Source organism: Artemia franciscana, unplaced genomic scaffold (assembly GCF_032884065.1).
Source record: "Artemia franciscana unplaced genomic scaffold, ASM3288406v1 PGA_scaffold_49, whole genome shotgun sequence".
Lineage (NCBI taxonomy): Eukaryota > Metazoa > Arthropoda > Branchiopoda > Anostraca > Artemiidae > Artemia > Artemia franciscana.
In genome coordinates this window covers 1974602-1992729 of record NW_027062689.1, presented here as the reverse complement: position 1 = coordinate 1992729, position 18128 = coordinate 1974602, and the positions used below count along the sequence as shown (strand labels likewise).

General features: G+C 36.8%; 1 protein-coding gene across 2 annotated transcripts in view; it reads right to left on the bottom strand.

Moving 5' to 3' along the window:
- Positions 1 to 9944: 9944 nt before the first annotated feature.
- LOC136041920 (tetratricopeptide repeat protein 37-like) overlaps positions 9945 to 18128 on the bottom strand; it is a 90828-nt gene continuing 82644 nt past the window's right edge. For both annotated transcript variants that reach the window (XM_065726720.1, XM_065726719.1), the window contains exon 19: positions 9945 to 10377. In XM_065726720.1, coding sequence (XP_065582792.1) covers positions 10087 to 10377 — 291 coding nt within the window. In that variant the 3' untranslated portion in view covers positions 9945 to 10086. The remainder of the gene's footprint in view (positions 10378 to 18128) is intronic.

The window sequence follows — 18128 nt, the reverse complement described above, 5'->3', positions numbered from 1 at the left end:
TGAGTATTTGAGAACTGTAAACGGTACTATACATGACACTTACCGTAGTGCATGCCAAACTCTGAATTTATTGGAGAATGACCAACACTGGGATAACTGCATCAATGACGCGTGTGAAACGTCAACCCCAAGTCAAATTCGTGCATTGTTTGGCATCATTTTAACAACTTGCTCTCCATCAGCTCCTACAGAGTTATGGGGAAAATATAAGTCAAAAATGTCCGAAGATATACTCCATCGAAAACAGTTAGAGACGTCAGATATGACTTTTGATTTTACATCAGAAATTTATAACTACACTTTAGTTATTATAGAAGATTTGTGCGTACGAATGGCAAACAAACCTCTTCAGGATTTGGGAATGCCTTCACCTAACCGTATCGCTGCTGTTTCGACATGTGTAGAATTGGATCGTGAACAAAGTTACAGTACGAGTGATCTATTGTCGTATGTACAAAATAACATTTCCAAGTTAACGTCGGAACAATAAGACATTTATGATACGATAATGCATTGTGTCGACAACAACGTTGGAGAAATTTTCTTTTTGGATGCGCCAGGAGGTACTGGTAAAACGTTTGTACTGGTAAAACGTTTGTGATAAAACTGACTCTGGCATCAATTCGATCAAAAAATGATATAGCGTTGGCAATTGCGTCGTCCGGAATAGCCGCAAAATTGCTGCCTGGTGGAGGAACTGCTCATTCCGCTTTGAAATTGCCTCTGAATTTGCATTCTACAGAAACTCCCACGTGCAATATTTCCAAATCATCTGGGATGGGTAAAGTATTGCAGCAATGCAAACTTATTATTTGGGAAGAGTGCACAATGGCACACAAAAAATCGCTCGAGGCTCTGGATCAATGCTTGAAAGATTTGCGAGGGAAGTCGAAACCCTTTGGCAGCACATTAATATTGCTTGCGGGAGATTTCAGGCAAACATTACCTATAATACCTAGATCAACTCCTGCAGACGAAATGAATGCTTGCCTGAAAAATTCTAATTTATGGGCACACGTAAAAACATTAAAATTAACTACAAATATGCGTGTCCGATTGCAAAACGATGACTCTGGTCAAACATTTTCAGATCAATTGCTGGCAATTGGAAACGGAAAGCTCCCAGTAGACTCAATTTCAGGACGTATACAACTACCTGCTGATTTCTGTAATTTAGTGACGTCCAAAAATGAATTGATTGAAAAAGTATTTCCGAATATTCTAAAAAATTATAAAAATAATAAATGGCTAAGTGAAAGAGCGATTCTCGCACCCAAAAATATAGACGTCCACGAAATCAACAATATTGTTTTGACCAAGATTCGAGACCAGGCAGTCCTTTACAAGTCAGTCGACACAGTTTTGGAGCCAAATGAAGCGGTTAATTATCCATCTGAATTTTTAAATTCCGTGGATCTTTCAGGGTTTCCACCACACGTGCTACAACTAAAAATAGGCGTACCAATAATACTTTTAAGAAATATCAACCCACCACGCGACTTGCCGTAAAAAAACAATGGAAAACCTAATAGAGGCCACAATCTTGACAGGGCCTTCTGAGGATGAGGCTGTTCTTATTCCTCGCATTCCCATGATTCCAACGGATCTGCCTTTTCAATTTAAAAGATTGCAATTCCCAATTCGATTAGCATTTACAATCACCATTAACAAAGCTCAAGATCAATCATTAGAAAAATGTGGTATACATCTTAATACTGATTGTTTTTCCTATGGACAATTGTACGTTGCATGTTCGAGGGTCGGTAAACCTGACAATCTATTTATATGCAGCGACAATTGGACAGCGAAGAATGTTGTATATTCGCAAGTTTTACGCAGTTAATTTGTATTGTATCTATCTATCTATCTATCTATCTATATAAAAACGAGTTGTGTATGCATGTTTGTTTGATTGTAAAAAGAGCGTTTGCATATGACGTCATTATTAGTACATACGGCTTTGTATATGCACAGACAAAGGGAAAGCCAAGAATGTTGTATATTCGCAATTTTTACGTAGTTTGAAACACATAAATAAATCTATCTATATTCACCGGTGGGACACAGGTGTTGATATAACACAGGTGATATAAATCTATCTATATTCACAGGTGGGACCAACTAGGTGTTGGGGTGGCGCGAAGCACCACCCCAACAGCTAGTATATATATATATATGTATATACTATACTATATACTATACGTATATATATACTATACGTATATACTATACGTATATATATATATATGTATATACCCCATATATATATGGGGTGGCGCGAAGCACCACCCCAACAGCTAGTATATATATATATACTAGCTGTTGGGGTGGCGCTTCGCGCCACCCCAACACCTAGTTGGTGGGGCGCTTCGCGCCCCCCCAAGCCCCCCCGCGCGCGTAAGTCGTTACGCGCCATATTAGTTACGCGCCATTGTAGTTGTGTCCCTGTGTCCCACCTGTGAATATAGATAGATTTATATATGTGTTTCAAACTACGTAAAAATTACGAATATACAACATTCTTGGTTTTCCCATTGTCTGTCCATATACAAAGCCGTATGTACTAATAATGACGTCATATGCAAACGCTCTTTTTACAAACAAACAAACATGCATACACACAACTCGTTTTTATATAGATAGATAGATAGATAGATACAATACAAATTAACTACGTAAAACTTGTGAATATACAACAGTCTTCGCTGTCCCATTGTCTGTGCGTATAAATAGATTGTCAGGTTTACCGACCCTCAAAGATGCAACATACAATTGTACATTGGTAAAGCAATTTGTATTAAGATCTATACCGCATTTTCTAGTGATTGCCCTTGAGCTTTGTTGATGGTGGTTGCAAATGCTAATCGAATTGGGAATTGCAATCTTTTAAATTCAAAAAGCAGATCCGTTGGAATCATGGGAATGCGAGGAATAAGAACAGCCTCACCCTCATAAGGCCCTGTCAAGATTGTGGCATCTATTAGGTTTTCCATTGTTTTTTTTTTTACGGCAAGTCGCGTGCCATTGCAAAGCTTTGGTGGGTTGATATTTCTTAAAAGTATTATTGGTACGCCTATTTTTATTTGTAGCAGGTGTGGTGGACACCCTGAAGGATCTATGGAATTTAAAAATTCAGATGGATAATTAACCGCTTCATTTGGTTCCGAAATACAAATTAACTGCGTAAAACTTGCGAATATACAACATTCTTCGCTGTTCAATTCTCGCTGCATATAAATAGATTGTCAGGTTTACCGACCCTCGAACATGCAACGTACAATTGTCCATGGGAAAAACAATCAGTATTAAGATCAATACCACATTTTTCTAATGATTGACCTTGAGCTTTGTTAATGGTGATTGCAAATGCTAATCGAATTGGGAATTGCAATCTTTTAAATTGAAAAGGCAGATCCGTTGGAATCATGGGAATGCGAGGAATAAGAACAGCCTCACCCTCAAAAGGCCCTGTCAGGATTGTGGCCTCTATTAGGTTTTCCATTGTTTTTTTTTTACGGCAAGTCGAGTGCCATTGCAAAGCTTTGGTGGGTTTATATTTCTTAAAAGTATTATTGGTACGCCTATTTTTAGTTGTAGCACGTGTGGTGGAAACCCTGAAAGATCTATGGAATTTAAAAGTTCAGATGGATAATTAACCGCTTCATTTGGTTCCAAAACTGTGTCGACTGACTTGTAAAGGACTGCCTGGTCTTGAATCTTGGTCAAAACAATATTGTTGATTTCGTGGACGTCTATATTTTTGGGTGCGAGAATCGCTCTTTCACTTAGCCATTTATTATTTTTATAATTTTTTAGAATATTCGGAAATACTTTTTCAATCAATTCATTTTTGGACGTCACTAAATTACAGAAATCAGCAGGTAGTTGTATACGTCCTGAAATTGAGTCTACTGGGAACTTTCCGTTTCCCATTGCCAGCAATTGATCTGAAAATGTTTGACCAGAGTCATCGTTTTGCAATCGGACACGCATATTTGTAGTTAATTTTAATGTTTTTACGTGTGCCCATAAATTAGAATTTTTCAGGCAAGCATTCATTTCGTCTGCAGGAGTTGATCTAGGTATTATAGGTAATGTAAGCCTCTTTCCCTGCTGGTCTTTTGATTCCTCGGCACGCCTTCTTTTTTCACTTTCTCTTTTAGCAGCAAGTCTGCTTCTGCGTTGCTCTGGTAGTTCCTCGGCATGCTTTCTGTTCTTTCTTTCTCTATCAGCCTCAAGCCTCTTTCCCTGCTGGTCTTTTGATTCCTCGGCACGCCTTCTTTTTTCACTTTCTCTTTTAGCAGCAAGTCTGCTTCTGCGTTGCTCTGGTAGTTCCTCGGCATGCTTTCTGTTCTTTCTTTCTCTATCAGCCTCAAGCCTGTTTCCCTGCTGGTCTTTTGATTCCTCGGCACGCCTTCTTTTTTCACTTTCTCTTTTAGCAGCAAGTCTGCTTTCGCGTTGCTCTGGTAGTTCCTCGGCACGATTTCTTTTCTGACTTTCTCTATCAGCAGCAAGTTTTTTGGCATAGACTCTTTGAGCATCTTCATCAGTCATTGTAAACTTAAACATTAATAGAATTCTACGCGAACATATGTCTTATATAACTTGAATGACGTCACCTTCAAAGCAAAAATGATGGCAACTAATTTCATGACGTCAGCCGAAACATGACGTCACCTGATCCACAGATCCACAGATCCACAGACAACTTATTTTTATATATATAGATAGAAGATATATATATATCTATATATATATATATATATATATATATATATATATATATATATATATATATATATATATATATATAAATAAGTTGTCTGTGTGTGTGTGTGTGTGTCTGTCGAGTGACGTCATGTTTGTGTGTCAACTGACGTCATGTTTTCGACTGAAGAAATTACATTCCGGGACATCGGGACACAAATGACGACCGGCACATAGGGAATATAAATGACGACCGGGACACTCAAAGAGAAAGCGACCGGGACACAAGGAATGTTCGATTAGCAATCACCATCAACAAAGCACAGGGACACAAATGACGACCGGGCTACAAAAATAAAGTGGGTGGACAAAACACCTTACTCTCGTGAAAAAAGTTTGTATTGGTAGAACACTGAAAGTAATAAAACAAGGTTCAAAAATGTTTTGTAAGCAGTTGATTTGTCTCTAAAGTGTAAAAAGAAAAACAAAACAATTTTTGGTTAATTTGTTGTGGAGCTTTTATTTGGTTTTCTATATTGGGGAGGGAATATCCCGCTAAATTTATTTTGACCCCCCTCCCCTATAAATTTTGAATAATAACCTTGTTGTGTGTTTAATTAAAAATACTGTTTTCTGATATTTTAATGGAAAAAAAAAAACACTTCCCACTAGATTTTAGAAAGTAGGTTCTGACCCTCCCCCCTGTACTTTGGTGAATTGAAGTCCCTGCCTTCCGCCCCCCCCCCTAGATTGACTGACTTTGAGCAATGGTATGACCACTGCTATGAACTATGACCGATTTGTGAAAGCTGAATTTCTTAAGCTACTGAGCAAAAGACATCCAAAGATCAGAAAGCCTGTTAAATTGATATTTCGGTGGCCAAGAGCAGGTTAATTACGTTAATTATGGTAGTTGTTAATTGTGGCATGACTAAAGCTTAAGAACAGAGTCACTTCAAAACCAATATATGTTCATAAAGGGATCAAACAAGGGTTTACACATCTCCTGATTCTTTTCATAATAGTATAGTTAGAGCACAAGTGTAGAACTATCTTGTATGTTTAAAGGTAAGGATGTAATGTTAATTGGTTTTGCGGATGACGTCCTAAACGTTACCAGAATGTCGTCACATTCGGAGGAAAATTTTGCCCTGTTACAAAAACCAAATGATAATATCTGTCCAGATTTTAGTTAAAATAAAAGTGAAGTATTGCTATTCAATTTTAAGAATTCTAAGCATACCCCATCAATAAGACTGGGAAATACTGATGTTATGCCTTCACAATCCATTACTCACCTTGATTTACCCATAGGCGACAACTTGAAATCTACTCATTCACGACTAGTAATAAATATAAAGAAGAAGATCCGAACAAGTTATAGCTGGTATCGTTTCTGCTAAACTTAATTTAAATCGTCATCTACTAGGTCGTCTATTTACCTCTGTGTGTTTACCACATGTTCTTTATACGGCATTATTTTGGAAATTATTACGGAAAAAAATAAACTATAAATTATCTCTACCTATTACCTTTATGCCAAATTCCTACTCCAGCTCCCTTTATGGATCAGAAATACTATGCATTAGATAATTGACCCTTTCGCCACCGTTCAATTGGCCATTACCAATTATGACAAACAGCTGATTACGCTAGAAACGAATGGCAATCTTAACTTATGTAGATTCATTTTTATGTTGTTTCTTTTTTATATGTGTGTAAATAATTTATTTTGGTATTGTCTCTTTTTCATTTCTTTTCTCTTATTTCCTGCACTCCGTCTGTGCGCCCTCTTTTTGTGACGGGTTAACAATAAAATAAAATCGGCTTTTTCCTGTTTGTATAAAGAGCGAACTATGTCCAATAGTAACCAAAGTATTTAAATAAACACTAACTTATTTTTAGACAAGATAATATCTGAAAAATTTTATTTGAAAATTTTCGTTTCCCTGGTTAGTCGTTTTAGCATCCGGTTTGCCGCGGTAGCTTGCAACGTAGTAAGAGACGCTCGCATCCCATAATGTGAAATAAGATAGCCCATAAAGTCTAAGAATATAGTCAGTTAGAAACATAAAGCACACAATCGTCCAAACTATGAGTAACGACACAGTTACAATGAACGAGCACAGGGTGCTTTTCACAGTTGAAAAGGTTTTGAAGAATAGGAAGAAAAATCTACAAACCAAGATTAGAATATTAGAACCCAGAGTGAAGACAGTGGTCATGTGTGATTTTAGTAGAGGTCAGTCGCGGGCACTCCGAAAGACATAGGAGGACTTGCAAGATGTTTTCCAGAGAAAATGCCTAAAGATTTGTTTGGATCCCCGACTCTTTGAGACATTGACCATATCTCAAACAGTAAAATATACAAAACATATGTTTCGATCCCGTTTTCTAAGGCTATAGTGAGAGAAAGTGTGAGATGGCTAGAACAAGTTCTTTGTTCTAGAACAAGTTCTCAAATATGATAATTAGTATAACGTAAATCTCAGTTTCATGACGTTTTTTTTAGTATATATTGTGAGTTACTGAAACAGCTTGTTAGTATTATTACATCTGCCATGTATCCAAAAGAATTTCGATATTGTAATTTAAAAAAGATTGAATATACAGGTGCCATATGGAAATTGTTACAAAAAATTGAAAATCAATGTGCGAGAAAAGAGTGCATTGATGAAGGTGCAACATCTAAACTAAGCAAAGAAGCGCCAATAAAGGAAAACACTGTCTGGACGATTGTCTAGAACTTTCAAGGACAAATAGAAGGAACCGGAGAAAAAGAAACAGTTATTCTTCGTCCACGTAAGCTCAAGAGCGTCATAAAAACGAATGAAAAGTTTAGATGCCTCAATGCTTCCCAATTCACACCAAGTAGCAAAATAGAACCATTGCACATCCTAAATAATGATGGCATATTTCGAGAAAGTAGAAAACAAAGTCCATCATCCTTTGTCCCGCAAAAGCATGAAAGCAACAGAGAAACAAATGATAAATGGAAGTGCCAAAACACCCTCCAATCCAAATCAAACGATACGATGGTACCGTCACTAATCGAGGAGTTTGAACGCCTTATTAAACCAAGCAGAAAACCCATGACAGAATTTCACATTCCGAAAAAGTTTGAAAACGCTAGAGAAAGAAATGATAGATGGAGGTGCCAAAACACCCTCCAATCCAATTCAAATGATACGATTGTACCGCCTCTAATCGAGGTGTTTGAACGCCTTATCAAAGCAAGCAGAAAACCCATGACAGGATTTCACATTCCGAAAAAGTTTGAAAACGCTAGAGAAAGAAATGATAGATGGAGGTGCCAAAACACCCTCCAATCCAAATCAAATGATACGATTGTACCGTCACTTGTCCAGGAGTTTGAACGCAAAATTAAAGCAGATAGAAAACCACTGACAGAATTTCACATTCCGAAAAAGTTTGAAAGCGTTAGAGAAAGAAATTATAGATGGAGGTATCAAAACACCCTCCAATCCAAGTCAAATGATACAATTGTACCGTCACTCGTCCAGGAGTTTGAACGCAAAATTAAAGCAGATAGAAAACCAATGACAGAATTTCAAATTCCGCAAAAGTTTGAAAGCATCAGAGAAGCAAACGATAAATAGAGGTGCCAAAACATCCTCCAAACCAAATCAAATGATACGATTGTACCGTCTCTTGTCCAGGAGTTTGAACGCAAAATTAAAGCAGATAGAAAACCAATGACAGGATTTAAAATTCCGGAAAAGTTTGAAAGCATCAGAGAAGCAAATGATAAATAGAGGTGCCAAAACACTCTCCAAACCAAATCAAATGATACGATTGTACCGTCATTCGTGCAGGAGTTTGAACGCAAAATTAAAGCAGATAGAAAACCCATGACAGGATTCCACATTCCGAAAAAGTTTGAAAACGCTAGAGAAAGAAATGATAGATGGAGGTGCCAAAACACCCTCCAATCCAATTCAAATGATACGATTATACCGTCACTTGTCCAGAAGTTTGAACGCAAAATTAAAGCAGATAGAAAACCAATGACAGAATTTCAAATTTCGAAAAAATTTGAAAGCGTTAGAGAAAGAAATGATAGATGTGTACTAAAACACCCTCCAATCCAATCTAAATGATACGATTGTACCGTCACTTGTCCAGGAGTTTGAACGCAAAATTAAAGCATATAGAAAGCCAATGACAGAATTTCACATTCCGAAAAAGTTTGACAGCGTTTGAGAAAGAAATGATAGATGGAGGTACCAAAACACTCTTCAATCCAATTCAAATGATACGATTGTACCGACACTAATCGAGGAGTTTGAACGGCTTATCAAAGCAAGCAGAAAACCCGTGACATGATTTCACGTTCCGAAAAAGTTTGAAAACGCTAGAGAAAGAAATGATAGATGGAGGTGCCAAAACACCCTCCAAACCAAATCAAATGATAAGATTGTACCGTCACTTGTCCAGGAGTTTGAACACAAAATTAAAGCAGATAGAAAACCAATGACAGGATTTCGCATTCCGAAAAAGTTTGAAAGCGTTAGAGAAAGAAATGATAGATGGAGGTGCCAAAACACCCTCCAATCCAAGTCAAATGATACGATTGTTATATCCCTAAACCAGGAATTAGCGTCTTTTCGCACCGAACCAGGAATAAGCTTGTTTCGCTTTTACCAAGCTAGCCTGCAGCTCAGACTCGGCTCTTTTGCATTGAGACTGAATTTCTTATGCCATTTTTGGCCTGAAATCGATCGAAGTGTCATCTTTTAGGCCATTTTTCACAGCGTAGCGAGAAATTATGGCAGCATCAAATTTTGTCACTAATAGCTATTAGATATTCGATTTTTTTGTCATATGCATGAGGAACGTACGATTGAATTTAATGTAAAGAATTCCCAGTGGGTGGAAGGAACTAAATAAAAGAGACAAAAGGACCAATTATGCGAAAAATAAAAGAAGCAATTGGGAAATCGTAATCACCTTAATTCTTAAAGGGGATGTCTAGAAGGTGAATTTTTTAAAGGGGAATTTTTTTTTCATAAGTGAAAAAAACCTCACGTATGCAAGAGTTTTTTTCATTGAACGTAACATTGTTTGGGGAGTTAAAACATCGAAAGACCTCAAGCAAGAAACAAAAGGATTAGATGGAAAATATAAAAATATAAGATATAGCTATGGACTAAAAAAAAAAAAAAAAAAAAAAAAAATTCCCACGTCGCTAAATTCAACATTCACAATTTATTAGCTAGATATAATAAAATTTTACTATCAAACGGTGGGATATTAACAAAAGAAAAGAGAAAAATAAAAGTAGAACAGCGAGCCACATGAGTGAATTTAAATTAAAAAACCAAACTGAATAAAAACTGAATAGAACCCTTTTCGTGTTTAGGGAAGTCTACTCCTTCTTGATTCTGGAATATTAGATGGCAACCATGGAGCAATGTGCTTGTATATTTGTTTTTCTTTGTCGTCTAGAAAAGGTAAAGCAAGTTCTACCAACTTCTCAAAAGAAATAAATCCATCTTGATGTCGGAGAAGTTTCAGAGACGTCAAAGCTATTGACCTTAATTCCTTTGTATTCTTCTCTAACGAGTAAATGAAAAACGCCGACCATAGCTGGGCTGAAAAAGGCCACTTTATTAGCTGACCTTTAAATAATATGGCACCATTTTCACCCTGAAAACAAAGAAAAAGAAATTTGACTAATTAATAATAATAATAAAATTAAATTAAGCGAAAACTTGATTCGGCTTATGATTTGTAAGCTAAACGAGATTGCTTAATTGTTTTATAGAACTAAAAATAAATGAACTTTAAATTAATGTTAAAGACAAGTTCAAACATTTCCATAGTAAAAGAATAAATTTCCTTCAGAATCATAAAATAAACTTGAAGCAACTAAGCAATAAAAATAAACATAATTTTTCCGATCTAATCACGTGCAAATGTAGTGTAGGGTAATTTAGATGGCAATGCTATTTCATTGATTGACTATTCATTTTCAACTCTCACTTTGCAAAAAGACGATTTAGGCTTCTTCTTTTCGAGGTATTTGAATTAGCAATTTAGACTTTCTTTATTTTTGACAAGATTGGTATTTTGAGCAATCAACCAGTAGTTTTAATGACCTTTTTTGTAAACAATTTCCTCATTTGGGGTTATTTGCATAGAATTTCGCAGGTTTTTTTTTCACTAAAAAGTCGGAATTGACATTGCATTTGTATGTTCAAAATGTTTTTTTAGGGTGAAAAGTAAGAAAAACCAATGCACATAAAAAAACAGAAAATCAGTCACTTTAAATAATCAAAAAACATAACACCTTCAACGTAATAAAAACCTGTCTTTAAAAGATAAAAAAGAAAAAAGAAGAATAGAAAAGGTGGACTGATTATTTAGATGGTGGAAATCGAAAAACACAAACTTACAAATATTCGACAAGCATTACACTACTCTTGGAAATTAGCTAACACAGTAAGTCTTAAATAGGACAATTCCGTCAGTAAAACAGGACTATAATGAAACAGCCAGACACTAGAAACATGTGGATTTGTTAACAGAGGGTAAAATAGAACTCAGGGAAGTGTTTTGAGAAGTTTTGATGAGGAGGGTAGAATTATAAAGTTAGAAATGACCGAAAAGTTAGAGATTTTCAGAAAGGAAGAAAATTAAAAAAAGAAGGGTTAGGCTAATTACAAGGTTAAAAAAAATTATCGCTGGGGCTAGTAACATACGTCAGAAGAAAAGGATAGCTATTCAAAAAAGAAAGGAGGGCTTGATCCAGTTTTATAAAGAGAGTGATATGATGTCCTTTTAGAGAAAGAGCATCTTGTATATACAGAATCAGTTTTTTTTCAAAAAATGGATTTTATTTCAATATTATGTTTTGGTATCTACAAAAGTCCGTAGATTTAGCAACTTCCTTTCAAAAGAGCCATTAAATGGCTCAGCATTAGCTGATATGTATTGGAAAACAAGAGGTATAGTGAAAATTGTAAGTGAAGACATATCGTTGCTGTTTGAAATTAAAAATAGTGTTAAACAGAGCATTGGCATTGTAATCTTGTTTCCCCTCCCCTTCCCCCTAGGGAAAACCTAGTAAATACGAACTCCGGTCAAAAGTAAATGAAAACTTAAAATGAACACCTTTTGAAATAAAATTTTAAGGGAGGGGGAATTGCCGTTTGAAGCTGATTAAAGAATGGTGACAATTAATCCTAATAGTAAAAGTTTATTGTGAAAACAAACTTAAGGAAATCAAGGAGGCACACTCGTGCCTCTATAAAGAGGCGACACACGATAATGTTAAGCGATCTTCGGTTCCAGTGGTCGCAGACGGATGGGGAGGGATGCATTTCGTAGCCCGAGCTCCAACTAAGAAACCTGCAAAATTTCATCCCCCTCCAACTTTTTCTTCATGGGGAAAATCTGGCCGAAAGTTTCGACCTGTCAACCCAAGCCCCCCTTTAACGTTGTCCGATCGGGCTGAAATTCACAAGTTAAGGTCCCCTAGGGCCCAGGAGCTTATCCGCGAAATTTCAGCTTGATCCGATAACTCCTTCCCTGTTTTCCAGAAACCACGCATAGCCACTTAAAATTCATTTACTTTTTTTTTCGCCACGCCTACAGGTCACATCCGACATCGGATCTGGGTGTACGAAGACTCATTCGATGCGGAATTCTCCGAGTAAGTGCCCATGAAAGTTTCGTAGGAAAATCTTAACCCCCCGAAAGTTTCGACCCTCCAACCCCCCACCCCTTTTAACGTTGTCCGATCGGGCTGAAATTCACAAGTTAAGGTCCCCTACGGCCCAGGAGCTTATCCGCGAAATTTCAGCTTGATCCGATAACTCCTTCCCTGTTTTCCAGAAACCACCCATTAGCTATTAAAATTAACGGATTTCTCTCCATAAGAGCCCATGTTAATTTGAAATTTTTAAAAGCTATTGAGAAGTTATATTTACACACATGCAAGTTATTAGCTCAGTTGGTAGAGCGTGAGACTTTTAATCCTCTGGTCAAGGGTTCAAGTCCCTTACGGGCGGTTTTTTTTCACAACATCAAAAAAATTTTGATAACACCTGGACAGCTTATCATTTGAGAGATAACAGAATATTAGCTTCTTATGAGCAAAAGAAACATTTCGGTCATTCTATCTATTTTTTTCTTCTATTTTATACAATGATTTAAAAGCGGGGGGGGGGGGTTCCTCTCCTAATTCCTGTACGAGGAGTACAGGAATTATTAAATTACATCCACCATGGATTGTAGAAAAACATACAGAATTAATATGAAAAAAAAATTAAACCTGTACAAAAGAGTCTTTAAAAGCGGGGGGTTTGCCTCTCCTAATAGTCTTCTTATAGTCCTAATAGTCTAATAGTCCCATGTTAATTTTTGAAATTCTTAAAAGTTACGAATATCAACATTCAAGTACATCAAAATAATCAGCTCGGCACGGCGAGAATGACTGCAAGCATCATAAAAATCCAGCTCCATTCCAGAAAAATTTTTGATAACACCTGGACAGCTTATCATTTGAGAGATAACAGAATATTAGCTTCTTATGAGCAAAAGAAACATTTCGGTCATTCTATCTATTTTTTTTTCTATTTTATACAATGATTTAAAAGCGGGGGGGGGCAGCCACCCAAGTTCCTCTCCTAATTCCTGTACGAGGAGTACAGGAATTATTAAATTACATCCACCATGGATTGTAGAAAAACGTACAGAAATAATATGAAAAAAACTTCGTTTTCTTAAAGAGTTAAAGAGGCTGCGTCCCAAAGTCGAACCTTAAAACGTACAGGAATTAGAAGAGGCAGTTGGGGGGCTGCCGCCCCCCAAACCCCCAGCTTTTAAAGACTCTTTTGTACAGGTTTTTTTTTTGGGGGGGGGGACTTCATTGTTACTAATTACTAGTTTCGGCGCAATGGTTCTCCTGTCCTCTTGTGTTTAACATTTTTCGAAGTTATTCCATTATTCATTCATTTCAATTTTTTGTTAATTAAAAGAGGGCCTTTCCGAAGCCAAGAGCTGGGGGTTAGCAAAAAAACAAAAAACCTGTACAAAAGAGTCTTTAAAAGCTGGGGGTTTGGGGGGCGGCAGCCCCCCAACTGCCTCTTCTAATTCCTGTACGTTTTAAGGTTCGACTTTGGGACGCAGCCTCTTTAACTCTTTAAGAAAACGAAGTTTTTTTCATATTATTTCAAAAAAGAGCCTGAAACTCCACAAAAATGACGGTCAGATCAAAATGGAAATTCCATCATTGGAACTTCCATAGAGACAATCTTGAGCAACAACAAAAAAAAAAACTTTTTTTAAACGAGAAATAGCAATGTGTCTCCTTTTTCTATTACTCTTCTCCTCCTTCTCCCCCTTTGTTTTTTTCTTCGCCACTAGTGGGGCACTGAAACATCAGTGGGAGATATTTAAAGGACCATTTGAAAGGAAATCGTAATATCTAATGTCTTTGATGAGTAACAAAATACAAACATCAAAATAAAATGCAATCTGAAAAAATCCTTCTCTGCGATGTGATGTCATATTCCAGTGACTACACCACCTAATTCCCTGTATCTACAATTCCTACTAACAAAAAGCGAACGAATTTTTTCTTAATGACATAGTTGATCAATACGGTTGCCCCAATAGGTGCAACTTAGAAAAACCCTTCAAAGGGTTGGTGGTGCCTGAGGAAGAATTAATTACAACGCCCCTCCTCCCGACCCAAACATAAACAAAAAACCGGAAAAAGTGAAAAATTTGACAAAAGCGGGCAGCCCCCCAGCACCGGCACCTTACCCCAGCAACAAAGCCTAGGACAGACCCCCCCCCCTTGAATGGCTCTGAAACCTAGTAAGGAACGACCACTTGCCCATATTAACCGAAAATTTAAAAAATCATTTCAAAAAAAAGTGCGAAACAAGGAAGAATTGCCATTGATAATAATTATATCAAATAATCTGAAAAATAAAAATTCGGTACGAATTTCAGAAAGGAATGGGCCCCAATAGTTTCAGAAGGAAACCATATTTTATCACTGTCACTTTTTGCTGTTGATGTGGTGTTGATCAATAAATGTCCGGAGGAGCTCCAGATTATGTTGTATGTACTAGAATGTAATTTAGACAAGAGGAAACTTATATTGAAGAATGGTAAAAAATAAAACAGAGACAGTTGTGTTGAGAGGGATCCAAATAACGAAAGAAGAACAAGAACTGAACCTTACTATAAAATTTATAAATATAAAAGAAAGAGACAAATTAAAACATTTGGGAATACGTAAAAGGGATAGCAGTTCCATCAATAACTCTATGGAATTCATCTCTTTCAAGAATAAAAGATGCACAAATTCCTTTTCAAATCTAAAATGTCACCTGCAATGGATTACGGGGCTAAGCTCTGAAGGTATTACAGTTACAATCAAAACTAAACAACTTCAAAAATTGGAATCCATATACCGACAAATAATCAAACTATAGAAGTTTATTCAGGATCGTTTTTGCTTAGGCTGAGTAGACTAGCAAAATGACACGGTGCTGGCAATAATGTGCAAGCTTATTTGATATTGCCACAGTCGAAATGGAAAAGATCGTAGGCGTGTCAAATAAAAGTTGTGTTAGATGGAACAGAACTATCATCTATTGGGAATGAGAGGCTAGGACCGATAGACAAGTACGAATGGTTTAAGGATCAGTTTAGGAGTAGACGGAAGACCAGAGACTCCAGATTTGGGTTTAGGCAATAAGAACATCAGAAACGTTGGTTTTTTGCTAATGGTAAACAGGATTTTGTATTGGAGTATTATTTCAAACTAGATTTACGGGCCAAAACATTAAGGACTTGGATTCATATTCGAGCGAAATCTCTACCATTATAAAAAAAAAGAGGTTTATGAAAGAAAAAGGTTAGCTTAATTTAAGGCTTTCTTTTGCTCCAAATGTAACTTAGGATTGGATACTGTGGCCTACATATTTGCAGAATGCCTGTAGCTTTCTCATTAAAGGAGTAATTTTTTTTTTAGGGCGATACACTAGAGTTCCCGTGATCCTGTAGATAAATGTAAAAGAAAAAAGTGTTCAGGCATGCAAATACGTTAATAGAATGGTCAAGAAAAAAGAGTAACCTAAGTTTGTCTTTGTTTTTCTTGATGGAATGGGGGGGGGGGGGAATCGTGACCGCATCAAACAAACAAAGGCGTGGCCGTACAAAGGTATATAGTACTGTCATGTTAATAAATTGAGAGGGAGTAGTCAATCTGGACTTATCACAGTTAAAGATAGGAACAGGGCCACAATTAGTGATAAGGAAAGAGTTAAAGAGAGATGGGCGGAAAATTTTGAAAGAGTTAAAGAGAGATGGGCGGAAAATTTTTAGAATGTACTAAACCGAGACACAGCTGCAGGAAAAGATATAGAGGAAAATGAAAAACTTTGGGATACCTTGGATGTAAAGCAAGATTTTGTTTTGTAAGAATTAGCGACAGTAATAAAAGGATTAAAAAATAATAAGGCTCCAGGTGCAGGTAGTGTGATAAATGAGTTTCTTAAATATGGTGACTCTGAGGTTAGAAATAACTTACTGAAGATTATGAATATAATTTTTGAAAAATGGGAACTACTTAACGATTTTTGCAAAACCGTAATTAAACCACTGTATAAGAAAGGCGATAAGAGTGGGTGTCGTAATTATCGAGGCATTAGTCTCGTCTCTGTAGGTAGCATATTACTTAGTAATATGATACTTTATAGACTGAGAGATGCTGTAGACAAAGTTTTAAGAGAAGAACAGTGCGGTCTTAGAAAAGGTACAGGATTTGTCGACCGAATTTTTACTCTTAGGTTAATAATTGAGAAATCCCTTAGTTGTCAAACACCTTTGGTCCTCAGTTTTATAGATTATGAGCAAGAGTTCGAATCTGTTGATAGAAGAGCTTCAGCAAAGGTCCTAACCTTATGTGGTATACCAGACAAATACATCAGTGATTAGTGCTATGTACGAGAATAATACTGCTGCGGTTAAGGTAGGAAATGAGGTTAGCAGCTAGTTTTTTATTAGATCAGGATTTAAGCAGGGTTGTGCAATATGGATCATTTTGATGGACTTTGTCTTAAGGAGCACAGGAAAGGCAATGGAAGACCACGGAATCAAATGAGGAGGAAAAACTCTCTCGGACTTAGATTATGCTGATGATCTAAGCATCCTAGATGAAAGTGTGAGCAAAATGAATGAACTTTTAGAGGTTTTGCAAGTTCAGGATGCTAGAATAGGTTTGAAAATTAATGTTAAGAAGACTAAGTCATTAAGGCTAGGAATAAGTGAAGATGAAAAGGTGACGTTGGGTAACGAAAAGATTGATCAGTTGGGCAGCTTCACTTACCTTGGTAGTATTATTAGTAAACACGGTGGGAGCAGTGAAGATGTTACGAGTAAAATAGCCAAGGCTCAGGGTGTTTTTTCACAATTAAAAAAAGTTTGAAGAATAGGGGGATAAGTCTGTATACCAAGATTAGAATTTTGGAAGGTACGGTGATGACAGTGGTCATACATGGCTCTGAAGCATGGGCGCTCCGAAGAGCGGATAAAGATTTACTATATTTTTTCCAGAGAAATTGCCAAGAGATTGTTCTGGGTACCTGGCTGACTGATCGTATTTCAAACAGTAGACAGTACGAAAAGCGTGGTTCAATCCCGCTTTCTAGGGCTATAATCAAAGAAAGGTTGATATGGGTAGGGCACGTTCTGCGGATGAAGGATGACAGATTGCCAAAGATTGTCCTTTTCGACCAACCGTCTAGGGCTAAACAGAAAGTAGGTCGTCCTCGTATAGAGTGGGAGGATGCCATAAAGAAAGATTTAAAGGAAGTGGGAGGCTCTGAATAGATTGGGATGGAGGGGGAGCGTGCGTAGCTGTGTTAGCCTCAGGCGGCTTGGTGCTGTGGTCAGTTGTTAGTAGTAGCAGTATCAAACCAAACTGTATTAGATGGAAGAGGACTACCACATATTTAAAATAATAGGCAGAACCACCAGAAAAGGACGAACCGTTTAGGTATTAGTTTAGCAGTAGAATATAATTGTCTATGGAATGGATTTATTACGACAATTTATCATCTTTATCTTGTTTTGTGTGTCATGATTACTGTGTTGTATGACCTAGTTTGGGTTATAATAAACTTGGTATTATTGCTGAGGTTAAGGTAATTAGTGAAGTTGACAAAAACAAGGCTAGCAAAGTTGTACTTTATCCATATTCATAAGGATTTCTTTGGAGAACTTAGATTGTTTGAGTATTATTAGAAATTCCTCTGGCAAACCAATTAATTTGTGAAGCTCTTGAGAGTTCACTCTCAAACCTTTAAAAATCAGTACATGCGTTCAAGGTGCGAGAATAGGTTTGAAGATTAAGGTGGAAAAGACAAAGTCGCTTA